General features: G+C 58.4%; 2 protein-coding genes across 8 annotated transcripts in view; both read left to right on the top strand.

Moving 5' to 3' along the window:
* Window positions 1–5,321, top strand: part of PNPLA7 (patatin like phospholipase domain containing 7) — a 63,915-nt gene extending 58,594 nt beyond the window's left edge. For 3 of the 4 annotated variants that reach the window (XM_032398812.1, XM_032398814.1, XM_032398813.1), the window contains exons 28-36: window positions 709–825; window positions 937–1,006; window positions 1,990–2,106; window positions 2,573–2,721; window positions 3,134–3,286; window positions 3,397–3,507; window positions 3,971–4,055; window positions 4,248–4,351; window positions 4,519–5,321. In XM_032398812.1, the coding sequence (XP_032254703.1) occupies window positions 709–825; window positions 937–1,006; window positions 1,990–2,106; window positions 2,573–2,721; window positions 3,134–3,286; window positions 3,397–3,507; window positions 3,971–4,055; window positions 4,248–4,351; window positions 4,519–4,638 (1,026 nt within the window). In that variant the 3' untranslated portion in view covers window positions 4,639–5,321. Of the gene's footprint in view, window positions 1–708; window positions 826–936; window positions 1,007–1,989; window positions 2,107–2,572; window positions 2,722–3,133; window positions 3,287–3,396; window positions 3,508–3,970; window positions 4,056–4,247; window positions 4,352–4,518 lie in introns of those variants that run through there. The other variant, XM_032398815.1, reaches the window with a different exon arrangement.
* A 435-nt stretch (window positions 5,322–5,756) lies between these two features.
* On the top strand, window positions 5,757–16,715 carry NSMF (NMDA receptor synaptonuclear signaling and neuronal migration factor). Of its 4 annotated transcripts, none has more exons than XM_032398843.1 (16): window positions 5,757–5,885; window positions 6,345–6,406; window positions 7,057–7,566; window positions 8,683–8,758; window positions 9,617–9,622; window positions 9,937–10,005; window positions 10,927–10,979; window positions 11,520–11,609; window positions 12,105–12,229; window positions 12,444–12,527; window positions 12,612–12,645; window positions 12,757–12,827; window positions 12,988–13,067; window positions 13,260–13,362; window positions 13,585–13,660; window positions 13,745–16,715. In XM_032398843.1, the coding sequence occupies exons 1-16, from the start codon at window positions 5,815–5,817 to the stop codon at window positions 13,840–13,842; spliced, it is 1,608 nt and encodes a 535-aa protein (XP_032254734.1). In that variant the 5' UTR covers window positions 5,757–5,814; the 3' UTR covers window positions 13,843–16,715. The 4 variants fall into 4 exon arrangements, with proteins under 4 accessions (XP_032254734.1, XP_032254732.1, XP_032254735.1 ...); XM_032398841.1 differs by having other exon boundaries at window positions 9,913–10,005; XM_032398844.1 differs by lacking the exon at window positions 9,617–9,622.
* Window positions 16,716–24,961: the final 8,246 nt, after the last annotated feature.

Here is a 24,961-nt window from a genome sequence, read left to right as displayed (position 1 = left end):
CACTTGTTCTCTCTGCCTGTCCCAAGGCGGGGTCTTCATTCTGTTCATCTCAGTGTGAGCACGCTGAGGGGCAGCTCACCCTCCGTGGGGGGCCTGCCTCCTGTATGGCCCATGCTCTGGGCTTTTCCATCTCAGCTTCTGTCTGCACAGAGGCAGGGAGGATCTCTCCTTCTCCCTCAAGAAGTCAGGCAGCCTTGAACCCGGGCATTCTTGCGGCAAGGCCAGTGCTGCCTGCCCAGTCACGAGTCCTGCTCCTGGCCCCCGTCTTCACTGAGGAAGGATGGGCCTCAGTCCCTCCAGAGGGAGAGGGTTGGGGGGCTTTGGCAGAAAGGGCCCTCAACAGGGCCACTCCTTCCCAGGCCCCGATGGAGTGTCTGCCGTGGTAGAATATGGGGGTCAACCCCAAGCATGCTGGGGACCTCAGCAGGGAGCTATCTCGACCCCTCACCTACCGGTGTTGACTGAGCTTCGTCCTGAGTGAGAGCCAGCGTCAGCGGGCACCCTCATAGGACCTCCCCACCCTCCTGCTCACGCCCTGGCATCCGCTCCCCCCAGAGACCCTTCAGGATGCTTCCCAGACACCCTTGTTGTGTTCATAGGAAGCACATGTGTGTGCTCTGTCCCTGCTCCCTTCCCAGACTTGGGTTCCTGGCTGAGTCCCATGGGATCATCCTCCGCCCGGGTCTCATGTGTGCCCTGCCCACTCAGGACATGACATCGATGGTGAAGACTGTGCTGGACCTGACCTACCCTATCACGTCCATGTTCTCGGGGGCCGGCCTTAACAGCAGCATCTGTAGCGTCTTCAAGGACCGGCAGATCGAGGTGCCCCCCCAAACAGGGACCTCCCTCATCCCCTCGAGCCTCCAGGCCTGCAGGGTCAAGGGCTGGCGGTGGGGGAGGATGGCCCTTCTGAGTCCTGCTGTCCCCTTGCAGGACCTGTGGATCCCCTACTTCACCATCACCACAGACATCACGGCCTCCGCAATGCGGGTCCACACGGACGGTGAGCACCTCCTCCTTGGGTTCCCCTTAATATGGGCTCAGACATGCACGGGGCACAGCGCCCCCCACCCCACCCCCGCTTGGGGCAGCGTGACCCAGGGGAAGGGTATTGAAGGACCAGCTCGGGGTGGGGGGGCAGGGGGCAGGCAGGCAGAGAACCTGGAAGCTCCATGAACCAGAGGAAGCACCGAGATGACCCGAAGGAGGCAAGGAGCTCAGGGAGGTCTGAACCCAGAGAGGATCCTGCCACGAGCGTGAGGGAAACGGGTAGGGACAGAACCAAGAGTCTGGAAGCACCCACAAGCCCAAACTAGACACAGAAAGGTGGAGATAACAATGTGAACTAAGAGCGGAGAGGAGTAGGGCGAAGGGCACACTCACGCCTGGGGGATGTGGGGGGTGAAGGGCACACTCAGGCTGGGGGGACACGGGGCGAAGGGCACGCTCAGGCCGGGGTGGGCGAAGGGCACACTCGGGTTGGGGTGGGGGGCGAAGGGCACGCTCAGGCTGGGGGGCGCGGGGTGAAGGGCACATGCAGGGCATGTGTTTTGTGGGCTCAGATCAGCAGTTGGTGGGAGACTGCTGGGCTGGGGACCGTGAGAAGGCCAGTACGTGGGTGGCAGCTGAGGGCCCTTTTCCAGGGCAAAGTGGTTTGTGAGCTGAGTGCGTGTGTCTCTTTGGAGGTGAGTGGGATGGTGGGGCTCACAGCAGAATGTGGGGAGACTGCAGAACCAGCCGGGCCTCCCCTGGGCCTCTGGCCCTCCCCATGCTCCCTCTATGGAGAGAGCCTCCCTTGTGAAGGAGGAAGAACAGGAGGTGTGTCTGTCTGTCCAGACGTGCAGACTTCAGGAGCCCATGCGGGCAGGGCTCTGAGCCAAGGGTCCAGGGCAGGAACCCACTGTGGGCAGCGAAAGGCTTCCCTCCTGCCCCTTGGCAGGCTCTGGTGACAACCGCCCCCCCTCACACCCCGCAACTCTCTCCCAGGCTCCCTGTGGAGGTATGTGCGTGCCAGCATGTCTCTGTCAGGCTACATGCCTCCCCTCTGCGACCCCAAAGACGGACACCTGCTGATGGACGGGGGCTACATCAACAACCTGCCAGGTACCACCCCCACCCTCCCGCACCCACCTCCACTCTCGTTGTCCTCAGAGTGTGCTTATGGAGCCCAGAGAACACGCACAGGCACATGCAGACACATGCCCTTGTGCACACACACTTGGGCATCGTGTGCTCCCAGCATATGGCCCTGTTTGTCAGCTCAGCAGCACTCAGAACAAGGGCCAAGCAGAGGAGCTGAGAGCAATTACGTCCCATCTGTGCCCACAGTTGGAACTAACAGCCAGAAAGTGCCGGGGTTGTTGTGGGCGAGGCCCCTCCCTCGGGCACACCTGTCACCTGTTGGACAGTTCTGTGCATTAGGCTGCCCCTCTACAGGCCCAGAGGGAGAGGCTGGACAGGAGACCCTCTGGCCCTTGCAGGCTCTATCCCTGCCCCGCCCCCAGCCCTGCTCCCACCTGGGGCTCTGCATGCCTGTCCTGGGTGGTGACCAAGGCTGTCTTCTCCCCAGCGGATGTGGCCAGGTCTATGGGGGCAAAGGTGGTGATTGCCATTGATGTGGGCAGCCAGGACGAGACGGACCTCACCAACTACGGCGACGCCCTGTCTGGGTGGTGGCTGCTCTGGAAGCGCTGGAACCCCTTGGCCTCAAAAGTCAAGGTGGGGGCATAGCTCTGCACAGTGCCCAGGCAGCCAGGTGCTCCTCTGTGGCTTCTGTCCCCAAGATGGGCAACATGGTGCAGCACAAATGCCTCTGTGGGCAGAGGAGGGTTGTAGCCCATTCCGGGCTCCAAGGCCAACAGGGCTGCAGTCACTTGCTCACTGTCCTTGCCAGGGATCCTGCCTGGACCAGCTCTAGGGAAAGGGGACAGGCCCACCACCCTCCAGGATCCATCTCCAGGATCCCTGGCTGGGCACCTGCCCTCCTCCCAGGCCTAGCAGAGATGTGTCTCCCCTTGGGAGAGGGGAGGGAAAGGGCCAGGGTGTGAGACGCAGGCAGCTGTGCCCATACGGGGTCCCTGGAGCCGTGGGGGGCCCGCAGAGCCTCGCTCACATGCTTCGACGGCAGCAGGTGTTGAACATGGCAGAGATCCAGACACGCCTGGCCTATGTGTGCTGCGTCCGGCAGCTGGAGATGGTGAAGAACAGTGAGTACTGTGAGTACCTGCGCCCCCCCATCGATAGCTACGGCACTCTGGACTTCGGCAAGTTCAACGAGATTTGCGTGAGTGCAGCTGGGGTGCGGAGGCCTGCAGTGCAGTGCCTGCCCTCACTTCTGAGCTGGGAAGTGGGGCCTCCTGACACCTGGTCCCGGGGTTCCTGGTGTGTGTGCAGGAAGTGGGGTACCAGCATGGGCGGACAGTGTTTGACATCTGGGGTCGGAGTGGTGTGCTGGAAAAGATGCTACAGGACCGACAGGGGACAAGCAAGATGAAGGCATGTGATGTGAGTGCCCGAGCTAGCGCCCCTCCTCCCTCCCTCCCTCCCGGGACCGGTCCTCTGCCTGCCGCAGTGGGCCTGAGAGGTGCAGGGCTCCCTGCAGCCTGCGGTCCTTTGGCGCCCCGCCCCCAAGCTGCTCAGGCCTCTGGTACTCCCCCAGGGGCCAGAAGACAAGGGCAGGGGTGCGGCCCTGTGGTAGCTATCTCTTGGTCTCTGCCCCGGCACCCCCTCTTTTTGCCCCACTTTGGCTCTCTGCTGCTCTCGGTAGGAGAGGGTGGGGGCCTGCTCTGGCCTCTGCTCATCTTCCACGCCCTGCCCCAACTCCAGGGGCCTGGGCACCTCAGCAGGCTACGACCACAGAGGGTTGCAGAGAGGCGCTGGGGGCCTGGCCAGGCAGCCAAGGGCTGTGGTCTGGGGACCAGAGGAGCTGTGGCCTTGGCCACATGTCTCTTCCATCTCGGCCCTCCAGGTCCTCACCTGCCCCAACGCCTCCTTCACTGACCTTGCCGAGATTGTGTCACGCATTGAACCCGCCAAGGTGGCCACGGTGGACGGTGAGTTGGATGCTCAGGACACACACCTGCGTAGCTGAGGGTGCTGTTGGTAGCGTCTCCCTCTAACCCTTGGCACGCCCAACAAGCCGCCCTGGCCACCAGGCTCCCTCTAGCAGCCCTGGGGCCTGGTGACCACCGTGGCATGGCCCCTGCCCTCAGGAGGGGACCAACACAGCCCTCCCCTCCGTCCAGACGAGTCTGACTACCAGACCGAGTATGAGGAGGAACTGCCAGACGGCCCAAGGGATGCGTATGCTGACTTCCAGAGTGCCCCGGCCCACGTGGGCTCGGACTCGGTGAGCTGCCCGGACCTGCCTGTGCCCCTGGGCTGAGTCAGCTCTGAGGGCTCCAAGCAGGCCAGCCGCTCCCTCCCTCTGCTGCCCTGCAGCACAGAGCCAGAGAAACCTGGCTCAGGGTCAGCCCTCCAGGCTCAGCCCCACCATGACGTGCCGTTTGCTTCCAGGACGACGAGTCCTCGCTTCGGCATCGGAGCCCCAGTCTGGCTTCCCAGGACTGCCCCCGGACTCCTACCCCTAGCACTCTGACCAGGATGGGTAGAGGTCTCCACTCAGATGCACCCTAGAGCAGCATCTGCTGTGGGCCTCCCTCAGAGACCCTGGCTCCTACAGCTCCTGGGGCTCTTCCCAGCCCGTGAGGAAGACCGGCTGGGGCCTAGGGCCCGTGAGCCACTGAGTCCAGCTTCTCTTGTGCTGGAGCCCAAGCTGCGCTGGGTGCCTCTGCCCGTCTGCACTGGCAGCTTCTGGTGGGGCTCTCGGTCCTGGCACCCTCTGTGCACCACAGTCCCAGGGGCTGTGTCCGCCCCCGCGGGGCTCCCGGAGGCCTCGGAGACCTGTCGGAGCCCCTGGTGCACCTGCTTGATGTGTCAATAAAGGTAGATCTGACTGTGTGTGGACATGTCCCTTGCCAAGGTCCTTGTGGCAGAGAGCAACACGATGGGCCTGACCGGAGCCAGGGAGCAGCCGCGGCCCCCATCACTGGTCCACCGTGGGGTTGGGGGGTGGGGGCACATCCCTGAGTCCGGACTGGGTGTGGCATCACCTGCTGTCCTCCGAAGTCACCATGTGGGGGCCGCAGGCACCCCGGTGCAACAACTGACCAGGCAGGCAGGACACCCAGGGTCCGCATGGAGCTGGGGTGCCCCGAACCAAGAGGGAGCCCACTGCTGATCTCTCAGGCATCTTCCCCCGCAGTACACGGGCTGCTCTCCTAGGTCGCATGCCGCCCACACTGTCTCGGATCATTAAATAGCGCCAGGGAGCCCTTTTGTATAAAAGGAGGGACAACTCCGGCCCTGCGTCTTTGGGGTCCGCAGCCCCTGCAGGTCTCCAAGGGGCAGGGAGACCCCTGACCCGAGGGCCTAGGACCTTGCAGTCAAGTGACCGCCAGCCTGTTTCTCAGCGTCCCCCTCCCCAGCGCCTGCACGGTGGGCGGGGCCACCGCCCCAGTCCCCTCCGGACGACCCCGCCAGGCTCCGACGTCATGGGCGGCCACCTCCAGGCGTGACGTCGCGGTGGGCGGAGCCCCGGCCCCGCCCCATCCATGACGTCGCGGTGGGCGGAGCCGCCGCCCCCGGCCCCGGCCGCGCTCTCCCGGTGCGGCGGGACTCGCGGACGGCCCAGCGCGGCCATGCGGGGCCCGGGCCCGAGCCGGAGCCCCGGCGCGGCGTGGCTACCCCGGCGGAGGCGGCGGGCGCGGGGCGCGCTCTGAGGCCGGGGGATGCGCCGCCGCCGCCGCGACCATGGGCGCCGCCGCCTCCCGGAGGAGGGCGCTGAGGAGCGAGGCCATGTCCTCGGTGGCGGCCAAAGTGCGGTGAGTGCGGCGGGCCGGCCGGGGCTCAACGCCCGCCCCCGGCCCCCGCGGCGTCTCCCCCGCGCCCGGCCCCCTCCCCCGTGGCGGGGCTTCTCGCCGCGCCTCCCTCCCCCACTCGCACCGCCACCTCGGCGCGGCTCCCCTCCCGGAGACAGCTGTGGGGGAGATGCCGACCTCACGACCCCCCCGCCCCCCACACACACACAGTGACGGGGGCTGGACAGAAAGCAGACCCGGGCCCCGGCCACGTTGCACTGGGACCCGAGGGTCCCTGGAACTGCGACCTGCCAGCCCTGGGTTTTCTGGGGGTGGGACGGCACGGTCTGCCGTGAGTGACCCCGACCCTCCCCTTGCTGGTGCCCGAGGCCTGTGTGGGGGTGGGGACCCCAGGCTCCCTTTTGGAGAGAGTCCAGAGTGGCCTGGGTGCACTGAAAGCGCACCCCGCTGTCCACCCTTCAGAGCAGCCCGAGCATTTGGCGAGTACCTGTCCCAGAGTCACCCTGAGAATCGGAACGGTGCAGGTAGGGGCATTCGAAGAGGTGCCAGGACAGGGTTGGTCCGCAGCCCCACCCCACCCCCACGACGTAGGGCTGCTGTCCCCTGCCCCAGGCCTGGCCCAGCCCGTGGGCTGTGAGCTGCTGGGCTGGCTTCCTCACGCCCCCTGCCCTCCCTGGCCCAGAGCCCCAGGAGGAGCTCAGAGTCACTCATCACCATGGCACCCACCCAGCCTGGGCCGTTGGCATGGCAACAGGCCTCCTGGCACCCCCAGGGTTGGCACCGCTGTCTCTTGGGGCCAGCTGGTGGGGGGGAGGGGAGAAGTTGGCACTGGGCACACGGGTGCAGTGGCAGGCTGGGAGGTGGCCTGTTTATTCCCGTCCGTCCCCCACCATCAACCGCAGGTAGTGTAGCCTGTCACCCCCACGCACACACACCCAGGGCTTGGGGCCCCGGTAGGAGGAGGGTGGGAGCCTAGTCTAAGAGGAGTGCGCAGCTCGCAAACACCTTTTCCGAAGATAGCAGGGGCTTAGCGTTTGGTCCCTGGGGCTGGAGGGCAGCTCCAGCCTCCCCCATCCAGGCCAGGCACTCACTGGGTGTCCTCTGCCCTCACCGCACCAGGAGAATGGGAGGGCAGGGCCAGAGGGCTGCAGTTCACCTGGTGCCTCTCCCCCAGACCACCTGCTGGCTGACGCCTACTCTGGCCACGACGGGTCCCCCGAGATGCAGCCAGCCCCCCAGAACAAGCGTCGCCTCTCCCTCGTCTCCAATGGCCGCTACGAGGGCAGCCTCTCAGAGGAGGCTGTCGGCGGGAAGCCGGCCGGTGAGGGCCCCCAGCCCCGTGTGTACACCATCTCCGGGGAGCCGGCCCTGCTCCCCAGCCCAGAGGCCGAGGCCATTGAGCTGGCCGTGGTGAAGGGGCGGCGGCAGCGGGAACGGCACCCCCACCACCACCACAGCCAGCCCCTGCGTGCCAGCCCGGGGGGCAGCCGTGAGGACGTCAGCAGGCCCTGCCAGAGCTGGGCAGGCAGCCGCCAGGGCTCCAAGGAATGTCCAGGATGCGCCCAGCTGGCCCCCGGTCCCAGCCCCTCCCCTCGGGCCTTTGGGCTGGACCAGCCGCCTCTGCCTGAGGCCACGAGCCGCCGCAAGAAGCTGGAGAGGATGTACAGTGTTGATCGTGTGTCTGGTGAGGGCAGGCTCGGGGGCAGGGAGCTGATGCTGGGGTTTGCTGGCAACCACCACTATGAGGCTTGGACAGGTGGAGGGTGTGTAGGTGCCCGGCAGCACCGAGTCAATCAAGGAGTACTTCCTGGAGGAGGGGGATTAGGAGCATCTTGATTGAGCACACAGAAAACGTGGCTTAATTAGAAAATCAGGCTGCCTTTGGGGAGCCTGGGGAATAGTCCCTGCCCTGGGTCCCAACAAATGAAGTTCCCAGTAACCTCAGGAAGCTGTCTGGGGCCTGGCCAGGTATTGGGTGCCTCCTAGGATTGCTGAGCTGTGTGAGTGGCTGGTGAGCCCTGGAGGCTTACTGTGTCTAGAAGACACTTGAGCAGCCCCATGCCTCCTGGCTCTGAGGTCACATCCTGAAAAGCAAGAGTGCTAACTAGCCGAGCCCCCACATCAACCCAGGATACCTCCTGGGCTTCCCAGTCCGCCACCTGCCTAGGCATCAGGGCACAGGCCGGGGGTGTGGGCAGTTCACCTCCATGACCTCATGCTTCTCTGATGGACACAGCCTAGGGGTTGGGGCAGGGGTCAGGGTGAGAAAGTAGAGCAAACTTTCATCCACCCCATCTGGGAACTGTAGGGGTCCTGAGAAGGGGCAGCCCTCAGCAAGACAGTCTCCACGCTGGGGGAGGGCCTCCACCTCACCCTCCTGGAACGGTGCAAGGGAATGGAATGTGCAGGCTGCAGAGAAGGCCCCAGAGCCCCCAGGAAAGGCTGCAGCCATTGCCCCTGCCCTGTTCCTCCTCTCCAAAGAGAGACAAAGTGAGTCCTTTCTCTGGGCCCCCTGGACACAGGCTGTGCTTTCAAAGGAATGTTCTTCCACTGTAGGCAGCCCCAGGGAGAGCTGGGCAAAGACCGACTGTCACGAAGCTGCTGAGTCGTCTCGGCGTGAGCAGCTGAGCAGGCACATGCTACCTTAGAGCCCCATGCCAGGGTCCGCCCACCTGGGAGAGGGTTAGGGCACCCTGGAGCTCTTCCTCCACTGGCTTTGGCAGAAGCATCGCCTTCCCTGGCAGGTGGAAGTAAAGGCTTTAGGAAGCCCCAAGCCACCCTTGCCACTTCTGTCTTGCAGATGATACCCCCATCCGAACCTGGTTCCCCAAGGAAAACCTCTTCAGTTTCCAGACAGCAACCACAACTATGCAAGCGTGAGTCGTGTACCTGATATGTGCCCACGGCGTGGGGCCTGGCCAGGGGCTCTTCTTGGTGCTCAGGAAGTACTGCTGGACCCTCTCCCTCCTGCTGGGCCACCTGCGTGACTGTTTCCGAGCAGCCCCACGCGCCCATGTCCCCCCATGGCTGCCAGATGTGACCTCAGTCTCAGGGAAAGCAGGGCTGGCTACTCTCCGACCCCAGCCTCCCACTGCCCCTCCCACGCCCCATCCCTTTACCACCCCTCCCTCCGCACTGCCCTGCCCTCTGCTCTCCTGGCCCTCCCCTGTCTTTGATGGTCCTCTGGGGACCCCGCCCAGGGCTGCAGCTGACGCAGTCACCCGTGGGGGTGGTTCTCCTAGGCCACTGCCTCATCTCAGCTCCCAGACAGCAGTGGACTTGTACCCTGTGTGCACCTTGAGGGACCACACCTCAGGAGTCCCCTGCGGGGCCGGCTCTTTTCTGTCTGGGACATGTACCTGGGTTTTCGGACACGGAGTTCCTTTCAGAGAGGCACCCTTTGCTGCAGTGCCCCCCACACTGAGGAAGCTCCTCCCCCGATGCTGCTCTGGGGAGCCCAGCACTGCCCCCAGGCTGGCTGGGGGCTGCCACCTTTGCCACCAGGCCCAGACCCGGCAGAAATGACCACGTCACAGCACCTGGTAGCATGAGCCCGTGACCTCCGCAGCCACGGCCCTCTCGTGGGCTTCCCACAGCATAGCTAGTGCCCGGAGTATGAGTGAGGGGCCCCTGGAGTCGATGACAAGGGCAGTAACAGGGAACTCAGGGGGCTGCCGGGGTCGTGGCTCACTATGTCTTCTTTCCCACGCTGCCCCGTCCCGCCGTACCTCCAGCATCTCGTAAGTACCCTGTGGGACCTGGAGCTTAAGAGCACGGTGGTTGTCCCTGGGAGACCCTCCTACCCCCAGATAGGCTTGGGCAGGCCAGGGACCTGGGCCTTGAGTGTGAGGGAGAGTGCACCCCCGCAAGTGCCAAGGCCACAGCAGGGCCTGCCAGAAGCAGGGCGGAGGACAGGGTGAGACAGGCCAGGAGCCTTCTGCCTGGCCCGGCGCCCTGGATGCCCCTCCAGGCCCTGTGCTCACGACTCTGTCCCCACGTCTCGGTCCCTCCTACCTGCGGCCAAGGGCAGTGCTGACTCGTGGTGGTTTCCCAGGGTGTTCAGGGGCTACGCGGAGAGGAAGCGCCGGAAACGGGAGAATGATTCCGCGTCTGTAATCCAGAGGTAGGGCCTGCCAGCCACTCGCCACCAGGGTCCGTCTCTTGTCTGTGCTGGTCTGGCCTGGACCCACTGGGCCCTGGCAGACCTGATGGGGGAAGGGCGGTGGCGACCACTGGCCTGGCCCTGCTCTGGGGACGCAGCAGGCAGGAGAGGTCATGGAACCTGGGCCACCTAGGCCTGTGTTTTGGGGGTACGTTGACAGTGGGACTCCAGCCAGCTAGCCCACCCATGTCTCTCCCTGCCCCTTGAACCCCAGAGCTGTGGGGTCAGCAACAAGGCTTATCCTCCCCAAGCCCCACCTCAGAGATGTGGCCAGAAACCTTGTCCATCTTGGACCCTGGACCTGGGTAGGGCACACATTTGGGGGTAAAGAAGACCCGTCTCTGAGGTGGCCCAGAGACATGAGAGCAGGGGAAGGAGTGTCTGCAGGCCCCAAACCGACCTGAGGCTGGTGCAGACAGTCGTGCTGCCCTGGTCCCCGAGCACAGGCAGCGGGAGCCCTCGACCACTTGGAGAGGGAGGCTGGTGGGGTTCAGAGTGTGCCTGGGCCCAGAGGGAACGAAGGGTGGGCAGTGGAGGTGGAGCCCTGAAGGCGGGGGAAGTCACCAAGGGAGTGGTCCTGCGATGGGGGCGACGGCAAGAGAAGGCTTGACCACTGTGCCTTTGTCCTGGCAGCAAAGGGGAGCCCTGGAGAGGTGTCAGCATGACAGGGACTGGGTGGGATTTGCGCCTGAGTGGGCGGGGAGCGAGTGGGGGAGCGCAGGGGCGCGCGAGCCATTTCTTTCCTAAAGAGGTGAAGGCAGAGCCTCAGGCAACGTCAGGTGCGACTCCGGGGCGGTGGCGCCAGGAGCAGGGAGCATGGGGGACCGGTCCGCCGCCCACCCACTCTGGCGAGCCTCACCAGCCCCCGTGTTTCTTCCCCAGGAACTTCCGCAAACACCTGCGCATGGTCGGCAGCCGGAGGGTGAAGGCCCAGAGTAAGACCCAGGGCAGGAGGGTGGGCAGGTGGGCGGCGCTGCTCTCGGCCGGCTGGGGCTTTGCGGGCTGCTAGCTGCGCCGGAAAGACCCGCGTTCCCTAACCGCCACCCCAGCCCCACCCGGGAACCCTGGACTCTGGCCCCGCCCCTAGCCCTGCAACGGAACGCCTGCCTCAGGCTCCGCCCCGGGCTCCAGGCCCCACCCACAACCCCGCCCCCAACTCCTGGCGCCCCGGCCCCTCCGCACGGGCCGTGCCTCTGGGCCGGCCGCTCGCTCCGCCGCCCGCACTGGCGCCTTCGGGCGCCCCTGCTATCCCTGCGCCACATGGCCGGGTCCCCAGCCCCTGCCCCCGCACGCCAGACTCGGCCCCGGCGCCCCGGACTGACGTCCTCCGCCCGCCCAGCCACGAGCGCGGCCCGGAGCCAGCCCGGCCGTGGGGTGCAGCCCGGCCGTGGGGCCCCGCGGCCCGGAGTCCGCTCTCAGGCTCTGCCCCTCCCGCCCCCGCTCCAGCCGCTGACGCCGCTTTGCTCTCACTGCAGCGTTCGCCGAGCGGCGCGAGCGGAGCTTCAGCCGGTCCTGGAGCGACCCCACCCCCATGAAAGCCGACACTTCCCACGACTCCCGAGACAGTAGGTGCCCGGCGCAGGCCGGCCCACCTGCCCCAAGAGGCTCCCCTAGGCCCCCAGCTCCCGCGCTCCGCAGGGCGGGCCTCCTGCCCGGGCAGCTAGGCTTCTGCGCTTCTGCTCTCTGAGCCTCAGTTTACCCATCTGTGAGGTGGGGGCACCTCGTGGGCAGGGTGCTGTGGGCTGCCGCAGCCCCGGGAGACCGGAGGGGCCGGGGGCTGCCCTGCCCTGCTGCTGGCTCCGGGCCCCCGCTGGCCTGGCCCTCCTGGCATGGTGCGGGCGTCCACAGTGCAGCAGCTTGGGGGTGGGGGCAGCGGCCGGTCTCGCCAGGCTGGTGGTGGCCTCTGTTGGCCGCTGTCCCCCACCCTGGTTTTCTCGCTGGCCTGGAGGACCTTCCGGGAGTCTTTACTGCGGTTTCCACCACTCGTGTCTGCGGGTAACAGCTGGGACTGGAAGTGCTGCTGGTCGCCCCCGGCCCTGGTGACCCATCCTGCCCCTCAGGTAGTGACCTGCAGAGCTCACACTGCACCCTGGGTGAGGCCTTCGAGGATCTGGACTGGGAGACCGAGAAGGGGCTGGAGGCAGTGGCCTGCGACACCGCGGGCTTTGTGCCCCCCAAGGTCATGGTGAGGTCGGGTGTCTTTACGCTATTCCTGTTCTAGCCGGTTCTGGGCTGGCGGGGGCGGGGTCCTTCTTCCTCCAGGAGCCCAACTGGCTCTACCTGGAAATGATGCAGCCATCACAGGCTGCCCAGCAGCGGGGGGCAACCTCACGGGGCCTCCCACTGCCCACGGGCTCCAAGGCGGCTGGGCCCTGAGCAGCTCCCTGTGCCGTCTGCAGCTCATCTCCTCCAAGGTGCCCAAAGCTGAGTACATCCCGACTATCATCCGCAGGGACGACCCGTCCATCATCCCCATCCTCTATGTGAGTCTCTCCCCCAGCCCCCGGTGCTGGGTGGGGCTGCTGCCTGAGGGGCTCTGACCAGAGTGTGGCCTGTGTCTGTTTCAGGATCACGAGCACGCGACTTTTGAGGACATTCTGGGTATGTGCCCTCCAACCCCACTGTCTTCTGATCCTGGGTGTGGGGGTTTACCTACAGGCCATGGCGGGGGTGGGGGGCACCAGGGGACAGCTCACCCTCCTCCCTCCCTAGAGGAAATAGAGAAAAAGCTGAACATCTACCACAAGGGGGCCAAGATCTGGAAGATGCTGATTTTCTGCCAGGTAGGGCTCAGCCCCTTCCTGCTGGGGCATGGAGCGGGGTATCAGTTGAGAATGTGCGGCCTCCGTGCGCATGTGTGAATGACCACGTGTCTGTGTGATGGGGGCAGTGCATGGACGCCCTCTGTGTACGCCCCATGTGGCCAACTACAGTCTCTGACAGGGCGGCCCAGGACACTTGTACCTGCTCAAGAACAAGGTGGCCACCTTTGCCAAAGTGGAGAAGGAGGAGGACATGATCCAGTGAGTGGGCAGGGCTGCCTGCGGAGGCTGGATAGGGGAGTTAGAGGCAGCGTCCGTCTGCACACCCCATCCCTGCAGCCCCTCCCCGGGATGCTCCTGTCTCTGGAGCCGGGTCCTGGACGCTGGCCTGCCCCTCCTCACACGTGGGGGCCTGGGCTGGAGGCTACCTGTGACCCAGCCCTCCCCCACCAGCTTCTGGAAGCGCTTGAGCCGCTTGATGAGCAAAGTGAACCCAGAGCCGAACGTCATCCACATCATGGGCTGCTACATTCTGGGGAACCCCAACGGGGAGAAGGTACAGGGACCCCAAAACCCTGCCCCAGGCTTCTGGAAACCCCCGACCCACTAAAAGCGTTGACAACGTCTCATTTTTCTACGCTCCTCTCTTCCTTCAACCCCTCAGAAGCCACCTGTGCTTGAGCCCAGTCAACGATGGGGGGTTTCTGCTACCCCCCCCTCCTCCCCCATCCCCTCCCTTCCCCTGCCCTGAACTCACGGCCCCGCCCTGCCCTTTCAGCTGTTCCAGAACCTCAGGACCCTCATGACCCCTTACAGGGTCACCTTTGAGTCCCCGCTGGAGTTGTCGGCCCAAGGTGAGCTTGCCAGGCTGGTTCCCAGCCTAAGGGGTGGGGTCCAGGGGCTGAGGCCTGAACCCCGGCCTTTCTTCTGTGCCCCAGGGAAGCAGATGATCGAGACCTACTTTGACTTCCGGCTCTACCGCCTGTGGAAGAGCCGTCAGCACTCGAAGCTGCTGGACTTTGAGGATGTTCTCTGAGGGCCGCCACCCGGCTGCTTCCGTGGACCAGCGGCTGGGGCTGGGCCCCTTGTGTGTGGCCCAGGACCGCGTGGGTCCCAGTCTTCACGGCCGTTTCAGGGCACCCTCAGATGTTGCTCAGGTTCCCTCCTGGGGGTCTGGCCCTCACCGCACCCCAGGCCACTGAGGTCGTAGCCCCTGCGGCCCGGGACGAGCCTCACCCCACGTGGCCGGGGGTGCTCGGCACCCAGGCGCTGATGGGGCCTAGGCCTTGCCCAGAGGCTGCAGCGCTGGGGCGGCTCCTCTCTGCAGGTTCCTAGAAATAAGTGCAATTTTCACAGCCCCGAAACAGTTCAAAGGGAAGCAGCATTATTAGTTGAATAGTTAAGTGCTATGTTACCAGTTACGGTGTAGACAACCCAGCCCAGTGTGTGTTCAGGATCTTCTCTGCCCCCAGCCCCCCAGCCCTGCCCTATTTGATCACCAGCACCAGGGCGGCCCGTCTGTGGGGCAGTGTTGCCCGGCTGTCCGGCCTGGCTCTGGCCCTGGCCGAGGCCCTGATGGTCTGTGCTTGTACCCTCTTGCCACCCCTGCTTCCTCTGACCTCAGCCGCACCGGCCCAGCAGGGGTGTCTGGGCAGCCGTGGAGGGGACACGCCTCCCCTTCTCTCAAAGGAGGCTCTGGGTTGAGCAGCGCCCTGCCCGCTCCCCGTCCTCCAGCAGCCGCCCGGCCCCCTGATGCTGCGGTGCAGTTCGGCTTTTGCCAGCCTCGGTCTGGAGCCCTCTCCCAGTGCAAAGGGTTCAGCAGGGGCAGGCCGGGGCTGGGCCCCGGTGGGTGGGAACCCCGCCGCACACGGCAGTGGGTGCCTGGACCCCGCAGCGGCGCTGAGCAGCGGTGGACTCTGGGGCCCAGTGGGGCTGGCTCTTGTACATAGCTGGGGCTTGGGGGCAGGCCCCCCTCCGCAGAGCCTGGGTGTGAGGACACCTGGCTCTGCCCTCAGCTAAGGGAGGAGCAAGGGCATGTGCTGGGCTCTGAATGATGTACGATATCCCTTAGAGTGACCATTAAACCTGACCCTCCGCTGCGGCCACCGCCTGGCTCTCCTCTCAGCACCGTCCACTACCTCCCTGGGCCCAGAAACTTTGGGGCCTGCTGGTCCAAGGTTGCTGCCATGGCTGCCTGGACAGAGAGGGCTGGGTGGGGCCTCTAGACCTCCCCTGCCAAGGGCACGCTCCATGAGAGGGTCTGGCAGCGGCGGGGATGGAGAAAAGCAGGTTCTTGAGATAGCCGCAGGGGGCAGAGGAGTGTGCTCCTGGAAAACGGTCGAGAAGGGTCAGGAGGTGAGAACAGAGACCCCCAGGCACCAAGCAGAGGGCCACCCACCCCTCAGGCCACTCTCTGCGTCTGGTCAGCAGTATGGCTGCCGCAGGATGCCAGGAAGTGACGTGGGACCAGCTGGCCACCCTTTTCCAGATGGGCCCAGTGAAAAAGCTGCTGCTGGGCATAGCTGGGCCCGCTACCTGGGTGGCTCCTGGTCTCTAGTGGTCCAGGGATGGGGCAACAGGCGCCAGATGTGCACATACAAGGCCACCAAGGGCTGGGCAGGACGGGAGGCCACCAGTGGACAGCGTGGGTAGAGTCTAGGAGGCTTGAGGCCTTGGGTGCTGGGATCCTGGAGGCAGGCGGCCCTTCCTGGGGTGGGCATGCCAGCTCCAGGGGCACACAGCCCTGCAGCCTCCAGATGCTTGCAGGGCATCCCACACAGGGCTGGGGCAGGCGGCCGAGCGGTCGGTGTCTACGGGAATAGGTAAGCTTGTAGGTACGCACATGCCACATGCCTGTCCACATGCTCTCACATACGACGTCGTGTTATCTGGGAGTTTTTAGTGCACTCAGTGCCTGAGCCATGACGTATCGCCCCTGCTCCTAACACCTGCAGGCTGCCTGGTGCTGCCAGAATTTCTGTCTGTAGGCTTTTGTCTTAAACGTGCAGGCCAGGAGGCTAGCTCTCCTCAAGACGACCCAGCTACCTGCACGCTGTGCGCTTAGAGGGCACATTTACTGTGCTGTCTGCAACCCTCATCCCAGGACCAGCTGGAAACTGTGTCCCATGCCCCTTCCCCTCACTTTCCCTCACCTAGTGGGGCCCTGTAGCTGCAGGTCTGGGGCTGCTTCAGCAGGACTGTCCAGCCCACACGGTCCTTCAGCACAGCTGCGGTGGAGAAGGCCTGAGAGGTCTGCCAGCAGGAGGCTCGAGGTCTTAACGTCTGGCTCACAAGTTTCCATTCCTTGCCCCATAACCACTGAAGAGAAGCGTGGTGGAGGGACAGATGTCAAGAGTGGGAGAAACACCACCCAGGAACAAGCCCAGTACAACATGGACAAGCATTTTGGAGAAGTACAAGCGGGGAAGGTGTGGCAGACGTGAGGGCCGACGCTGGCCGGGGCCACCGCAGCGCTGACCCACGCACCTGCCCCAGCAGCTAGAGGTGGTGAGAGAGGCGGAAGGGTCCTTGACACGTAAGAAGTTCTTATATATTAAGTAAAGGACAGCAGTTGAGAGGGGAAATGAGTAAAGATCTCAAGAGAGAACACAGAAAAGGAAGTCAAGGGGCTAATGAATGCACAGTCTTCTTAGCGCGTTAGGGACCCAGTGAAAGCCAACAAAAGGGACGAGGTATTACTTCTTGCCTGTTGGTTTGGCACAAACATTAGGGCATTAGTGCCTTATGCTGGTGAATGTGTGGGGAAAAGGTAATGTGAGTTGATAGAGCCTTTCAGGAAGATAATCTGGCCACAGCTCTTACAATATAACTGACATGGGGCACCTGGGTGGCTCAGTCAGTTGAGCATCTGACTCTTGATTTCAGCTCAGGTCGTGATCCAGACAGAGCCCTGCATGGGGTCCACGCTCAGCAGGGAGTTTGAGATTCTCTCCCTCTGCCCCTCCCCAACTCGCACTCTCTCTCAAATAAATAAATCTTGAAATTGTATGTGTGTGTGTATATGTATATTATGTGTATAATATATATATATAGCTGATAAACCGGCAGGTCTGTCGAGCCAACACCTCCCTCCCTCTGGGGCAGCTGTCCTTTGCCCTCGTTCATGCCACTGATTGGGGCAAGGCCAGATCACAGGGCCGACTATCCCAGAAGGAGCAGATGGTTCAAAAGGCTCATTGTTAAGGGGGAAATATGGTCAGGCCTCTGTTTAAAGTGAGTAGGTAGGTGAACAGTGATGAGAGGAGTCCGGCCACCCACTGTGACATGTATGCCTTCATAATTAATTCATAATCACCCAGAAGGCCGGGCCCGAGAACAATCCTTGTCTCTCCGAACAGCATGGGCACAGGTGGCCCCAGCCTGCCCAGCTCCCCCACGCTGCCCTCTCTGTGCCTCACTCACCTGCTGTGGGCCCTCCTTGGCGCCAGATGTGTGCCCCGCTAAGACAGGGCTGGGGTGTGATGCCCCAGCAGGGTGGGGGAGTGCCTCCAGTCACACTGAGGTGTGATTCCCAACCCGTAAAGTAGAGGAAAACAGCCTCTCTGCATGGGGATAAATCCACATATGTAATTACAGGCTGTGACGGGAGGTGTGGCCGCTCACTCCCGGCAGTGAGTGTTGCTGGGGGCAGAGGGGAGAAGACATGAAACCTGCCCCTGCAAATGGCAGGATGGGCCAGGAAGCCACCTTCCACATCTCCCCCATGGGTGTCCTCCAGCCCGGCCTCCACTTACAGCCCCTTGAGCTTCTTCTCTGCCCAGCAACACGGGGTGCATCTGCCTCATCTAGAAGCTTCCAAGGCTCCCTCACTCCTAGAATGAAACTCACACTTGGCGCTGCCACTTGCCTCCCGCTTCCAGAAGGGACACATTGTACCAACAGCCCCTCTTACTAAGTCTGCACGCTAGGGAGAGAGGTTCCCACTGGCAGTTCCCATGGAGTAGTCTCTGGAAACCAGGGTCGACTGGCGGGGAGGGTGTCAAAGCCCCTGTGGGAGTTGCCCCTGCTGGTCCCACCCCTATGCAGCTGTCAGCTGAACAGGGCCAGGGTCTGTCGGAGGGCTCAGTGCAGGCTGGATATGGAAGGAGGCACCCAGGAGGGAGCCAGGAGGCAGGGATGTAGAAAGTACCGGGAGGCCACCTGCAAAGGTGTTTACGAACCCCTAGCCCTGCACTCGGGCCCATGTAGAAGCAACCCTAACCCATGCCCCGCGCAGCAGACTGGCCCACTCTCAGACTGGAGGCAGAGCAAAGCCAAACAGAAATGTGGTGAAGGAAAAGGGGATGACCTGGGACTAGAGCCACTGAGGCTGCAGCTAAAACCCCAGCATCCTCCACAGGATGGAGGCAAGACCCCAGCCTCACAGAATGGCATTCAAAATATTGCAGCCAGAAGTGGTGACACCTGGAGAACCCTGAGAAGGCCGACCAGCAGAGAGAAGACCTCCAGCACTAGCAACCCTGGGAAGCACTTTGGCACCACACTCAGGGTCGTTCCAAACAGAAACCACCAAGACAAAGCACAAAAGTGCAGAAACACAGCACTACACGGGCCATGAAAAGGACACTTTCCAGTATGGGCTGAAACAAGAAAGCAGATGCTGCCTTGTTCACCCTCAGCTGAGAAAACTCACGTCTGGCACTCATGTGTTTTGCTGCCCTGTGTATGTCCATAAATGACCATGCAAGCATTGATTTGGGGATTATAAATAATTTTTGGTTAGTAGGCAAAATTGCAAACACAAAATCCACAAATAATGAGGACTGTGTTAACAAATAAAATCCAGTAATATATAAAGAAAAGAACCAAGTAGTCTCTCCTGAGACTGTAAGGCTGGTTTAGTATTCAAGAAAATCAACCAATGTAAAGCGAGAGTCTAAAGAAGAAAAATCACATGAACGTATTAATGGATGAGGAAAAAGCACTTGACAAAATACATTTGTTTGTGAAGAAAACTTCTCTAGCAAACTAGAAGGGAACTTCCTCAGCCTGGAGAAGGGCATCTACCTAACAATGTAGGTCACACCTACAACTAACACCATGCTCAGTGGTGAACAACACTGACCCGAGCCGAGCCGAAGGCAGACGCTTAACGACTGAGCCACCCAGATGCCCCTTGCCTAACTGTTCTTGTTAAGACTCCCAATTCCATGCTGAGTACAAGTGGCAAGAGTAGACATTCTTGTCTTATTCCTGAATTAGAGAAAAGCTTTCAGCTTTTCACCATTGTGCCATGGCTGTGGGCTTGTCATGCACAGCCTTTGTTATGTCGAGGTATATTCTCTCTAGACCTGCTTTATTGAGTTTTTATCATAAGTGGATGTTAAACTTTGTCAAATCCTTTTTATGCACCTATTGAGATAAACACATGATTTTTATTCTTCATTTTATTAATGTGGCATATCACACAGACTGATTTGTGGATGTTGAACTACCCTGCATCTCTGGAATAAATCCCACTTGATCACAGTATATGATCTTTTTTAATGTATTGTTGAATTTGGATTGTTAAAATTTGTTTGATGATTTTTGCATCCATGTTCATCAGGGATATTGTTTTTGTTGTTGTTTTGTTTTGAGTTTTTTTGGTGGCATCCTTACCTGGTTTTGGTGTCAGGGTAATGACGGCCTCATAAAATGTTTGGAAGTGCTCCCCCCTCTTCTATTTTTTAAAGGGTTTGAAAAGGATTGGTATTGATTCTTCTTTAGATGTTTGTGGAGTTTGCCAGTAAAGTCATCTGGTCTTGGACTTCTGTTTGTGGGGATGTTTTCGATGACTGATTCATTTTCCTTGCTGGTAATCGGTCTGTTCAGATTTTCCATTAATTTTCCATTGAACTCCATGATTCAGGCTTGGTAGGTTGTATGTTTCTAGGAATTTATCCATTTCTTCTGGTTGTCCAATTTATTGGTGTGTAATTGTTCATAGTAGTCTCTTATGATCCTTTGTATTTCTGCAGTATCAGTTGTAACTTCTCTTTCATTTCTCATTTTATTTGAGTTCTCTCTCTTCTTTTCTTGGTAAATCTAGCTAAAGGTTGTTAATTTTGCTTATCTTTTCAAAAAAACAGCTCTTAGTTTCATTGATCTTTTCTATTATCTTTTTAGTCTCTATTTCATTTATTTCTGCTCTGATCCTTATTATTTCCTTCCTTCTTCTAACTGGGCTTCATTTGTTCTTTTTCCTAGTTCCTTGAGGTGTAAAGTTAGGTTGTTTATTTGAGACTTTTCTTGTTTTTTTGAGGTAGTATCTACCACTATGAACTTCCCTCTTGGAACTGCTTTTGCTGCATCCCATAAATTTTGGTGTGTTGTGTTTCCATTTTTATTTGTCTCAAGGTATTTTTTTTTTTAAGTTTTCCTTTGATTTCTTTGACCCATTGGTTGTTTGGTAGCATGTTGTTTAATCTCTACATATTTTTTAATTTTCCAGTTTTCTTTGTGTAATTAATCTCTCGTTTCATACCATTGTGGTCAGAAAAGATTCTTGGTATGATTTCAATCCTCTTAAATTTATTAGGACTTGGGGTGCCTGGGTGGCTCAGTCATTGGGCATCTGCCTTTGGCTCAGGTCCTGATCTCAGGGTCCTGGGATTGAGCCCTGAATCGGGCTCCCTGCTCCGCAGGAAGCCTGCTTCTCCCTCTCCCACTTCCCCCTGCTTGTGTTCCCTCTCTCGCTGTGTCTCTCTCTGTCAAATAAATAAATAAAATCTTTAAAAAAAAAAAAAAAAGCAATTAGGCAAGAAAAAGAAATAAAAGACTTCCAAATTGGAAAGGAAAAAGTAAAACTATCACTATCTGCAGAGGACATGATATGTATAGAAAATCTTAAAGACTGGGGCGCCTGGGTGGCTCAGTTGGTTGAGCGACTGCCTTCGGCTCGGGTCATGATCCTGGAGTCCCGGGATCGAGTCCCGCATCGGGCTCCCTGCTCAGCGGGGGGTCTGCTTCTCCCTCTGACCCTCTTCCCTCTCGTGCTCTCTCTCATTCTCTCTCTCTCAAATAAATAAATAAAATTTAAAAAAAAAAAAAGAAAAGAAAATCTTAAAGACTCTATCAAAAAACAGAACAAATTCAGTAAACTTGCAGGATACAAAATCAATACACAAAAATCTGTTGCATTTCTTTACACTAATAATGAACCATCAGCAAGAGAAATTAAGAAAACAATCCCAATTATAATTGCATCAAAAAGAATAAGGGGCACCTGGCTGGTTCAGTTGGTGGAGCGTGTGACTCTTGATCTCAAGGTTGTAGGTTTGAGCCCCACATTGGGTATAGAGACTAGTTAAAAAATAAACTCTTGGGGCGCCTGGGTGGCTCAGTGGGTTAAGCATCTGACTTCGGCTCAGGTCATGATCTCAGGGTCCTGGGATGGAGCCCCGCGTCGGGCTCCATGCTCAGTGGGGAGTCTGCTTCTCCCTCTGCCACTGTCCCGCCACCCCTCCACCTGCTCGTGTGCTCTCTCTCACTTTCTCTCTAAAATAAATGAGAGCTTAAAAATAAATAAACAAAATCTTATTAAAAAAAGAATAAAATACCTATGGATAAATTTAACCAAGAAGATGAAAGACCTGCATATTGAAAACTACAAAACATTAATGAAAGAAATTGAAGAAGACACAAATAAAAGATATTTCATGCCCATGGTTTGAACAAACTAATATTGTTAAAATGTCCATATTGCCCAAGACAGTCTACAGATTCAATGCAATCCCTATCAAAATTCTAATGGTATTTTTCACAGAAATAGAACAAACAATCTTAAAATTTGTATGGAACCATAGAAGATCCTGAAGAGCCAAAGCAATCTTGAGAAGGAACGAAGCTGGAGACATCATACTCCTTGATTTCAGACTATTTTACAAAGTTAGAGTAATTAAAACATTATGGTACTGGCATAAAAACAGATACATAGATGAATGGAACAGAACAGAGAGCTCAGAAATAAACCCACGCATGTATGGTCAATTAATTTACAACTGAGTAGGCAAGAATATGCCTACTTCAATAAATGGTGTCGGGAAAACAGGACGGCTACATGCACAAGAATGAAACTGGACACTGCCTTACACCACACACAAAAACTAACTCGCAATGGATGATAGACTCGAATGTAAGATCTGAAACCATGAAACTCCTAGAAGAAGTTCCTTGACATCAGTCTTGGTGATGATTGTTTGAATCGGACACCAAAAGCAACAGAACAAAAGCAAAAATAAACAAGTAGTACGACATCAAACTAAAAATCTGCACAACAAAGGAAACAATCCATAAAATGAAAAGGCAACCTGCTGAACGAGAGAACATAATTGCAAATCATGTATCTGCAAGGGGCTTGTGCCCAGAGCTCACACAGCTCAACAATGAAAAGACAGAGAAGCTGATTACATCATGGGCAGAGGACCTCAACAGATACTTTTCCCAAGAAGACACACAGACGGCCAACAGACACATGAAAAGATGCTCCACATCACTCATCATCAGGGAAACGCAAATCAAAACCACAATGAGATACCACCTCACAATGGTGAGAATGGCTAAAATTAACAACACACGAAAGGGAAGATGATGGCAAGGATTCGGAGAAAGGGGAACCCTCTTACACGGCTGGTGCGAATGCAAGCTGGCGCAGCCACTCTGGAAAACAGTGTGGAGGTTCCTCCGAAAGTTAAAAATAGAACTACCCTAGAAACCGCAATTGCACTACTAGATATTTATCTGAAGAAGACAAAAATACTAATTCGAAAAGATACATGCACCCTTCATGTCAACGTTACTCACAACAGCCAAGATATGGAAACAATTTGTGTCCACCAATGGATGAATGGGTACAGAGAAACGTGGTGTGTGTGTGTGTAAGTAATGGAGTATTACTCAGCCATAAAAAGAATGAAATCTTACCATTTGCAATGATGTGGATGGATGTCAAGGGCGTTACACTCAGTGAGATAAGGCAGAGAATGACAGACGCCATGTGGTCACTTATATGTGGACGTGGGCTCCAACAACAGCAACAACAGAGCCAAACTTGTGGATACGGAGAACAGGTTGGTGGCTGCAAAAGATGGGGGTAGAGAGTGGGAGAAATGGGTCAACTGTCTTGTTTTGCTTAAATAAGTTGAATTTAAAAACACACATGTACTGGATCATTGTTTTGAAAACTAGAAATTCTGGCAAAAGAGAATGTTTAAAAGACGTAAATCCTAAATAAAGGGAGAGAAGAGAATTGTGTTCATGGACTAGAAGGCTGAAACTTGTGAAGATGTCAATTCTCCCCAAAATGATCACAGAAATTTCAAGAGAATGTTTTGTAGCCAGAGAGGGGCAGGCACAGAGGAACTGGAAGAGCTAAATGACTTTTAGAAAGAATGAAGCGGGGTGGGTGGGAGGCTCACACGGGCGGCAGCGGTCAGCACAGACACAAGGGAGGTGGACACAGAAGGGCCCAGAGATAGGCCCACACGAGTGGCCATCATGCCCAGGTGCACGAGAGTTCATACAGAAAGGACGGCCTTTTCACCAACGGTGCTGCGTGAGAAGTGAGCCTTGACCTAAGCCGCGCATCTCACCAAAGATCAGATGGACCGTAGCTCTAAACACACATCATGGAACTACAGCTTTTAGGAAAAAGGAATCTTCAAGACCTGGTGTTAGGAGAAAAGTTCCCAGCAATGACGTGAAAAGTGCCGTCCACAGGAGAACATACACTGGATTTCAGCAGGAATTTAAAATTTTGCTCTGTGAAATGCATCATTAACAAAATGAAAAGACAAGCTACAGACCTGGAGAAAAAATTTGCAAACCACATACATGACAGAGGGATAGATCTAGAATATATAAAGAACTTTTGGTATCTAAATGTGGTGTCTCTTCCAATCGGATGGCGGCCCCCAAATGTGGGGCCACCCGATGGGGCGGAAGCCAGTGGAGCTTCCGGTGGAGGGGAAAGAATTCACTCGAGCAGAACAAAAGAGATAAGAGTTTCTTGAATCCACGGCCAGGGGGCCGTGGGCAGGACCAAAGAGGAGAGCCTGTGTGCCACGGGGCCGTGGCTGAGGGCTGTCTTTAAAGAGGGAGGCCAAGGAGGTAGGCCACGTATGGGATTTTCACTTGTTTGGTAACTGTGCCTGGTTGTAAGTAGCCCATTGGTCAGCAGATATTTTGGACATTTTGAGGTGGGTCTCCTGATGGGCTTGTCTGTGTTCCGCCAGGGGGTCGCTCAGCCTGTTTGCCTGAACGCCGCTTCTACAGAACTCCCTAAACTTACCAGGAAGAAATTGAACAATCCAATTTTAAAATGGGCAAAATGTGACACTTCATCAGGGAGGATATATGTGTGCAAATCAGCGCGTGGAAAGGTGTCCAGCACCTCGGCCATGCGTGCAAGTTAAAACCATAATGTGGCTTCACTGTGCACCCATCAGATCGGCTAAAATTAAAAATCATGACATCAAAGGCCGGAGAAGCCGGACCTCACTCCAGAAACAGGCGGTTGGAATCCAGTCACACATGACTTGGCCACGCGCTCAGCAGTGTGTCCCTGGGTGAGTCGGGCACCAAGGTCCTCAGCGGCTCCTCGGAGCCCGAGCGGGAAGTCCCCGGATGCCTTCGACAGGGGCAGGCCACGCAAACTGCGGCCTGTCTAGACGGCCTGACTCAGGCCCAGGGAGGGACTGGGCGTCTGTGGTGGCTGCTGGGCCTCGCCCTTCGCCCTGCGTGGAGGAAGCCAGGCTCCACCTATCCCCGTAGCCTTCTCCCAGAGGCCACTGGCGGTGGAGCTGGTGGGGGCAGGGCGCGACCCCAGGGGGCACAGGAGGGGTGCAGGGTGATTCTGACTGTGGGGGTGTTCCTGTGAGTTTACACATGTGCACAAAAACGGGGCAATTTCATTGTACGCTCGAAACAACCAAACACAGCTGCACTAAGGAGCTGAACTCACCCTCCTCCCTGGACCACAGGCTAGTCGGGCCTCCTCCGGCCTTTGCTCGAGCCAAGGCCTGGGTCACCAGACTCCGACCTGCCCGGAACCTGAGCCCGGCACCTGGCTTCCCGCTGGGGGAGGGTGGGGTTGGAGGGCAAAGTCTGCTTAGCCTCCAGGGAGGGGTGGGGGCCCACCTGGGCGGTCACTGAGT

Source organism: Phoca vitulina, unplaced genomic scaffold, assembly GCF_004348235.1.
Source record: "Phoca vitulina isolate PV1807 unplaced genomic scaffold, GSC_HSeal_1.0 scaffold121, whole genome shotgun sequence".
Taxonomy (NCBI): domain Eukaryota; kingdom Metazoa; phylum Chordata; class Mammalia; order Carnivora; family Phocidae; genus Phoca; species Phoca vitulina.
This window is presented reverse-complemented; position numbering and strand designations above follow the sequence as displayed.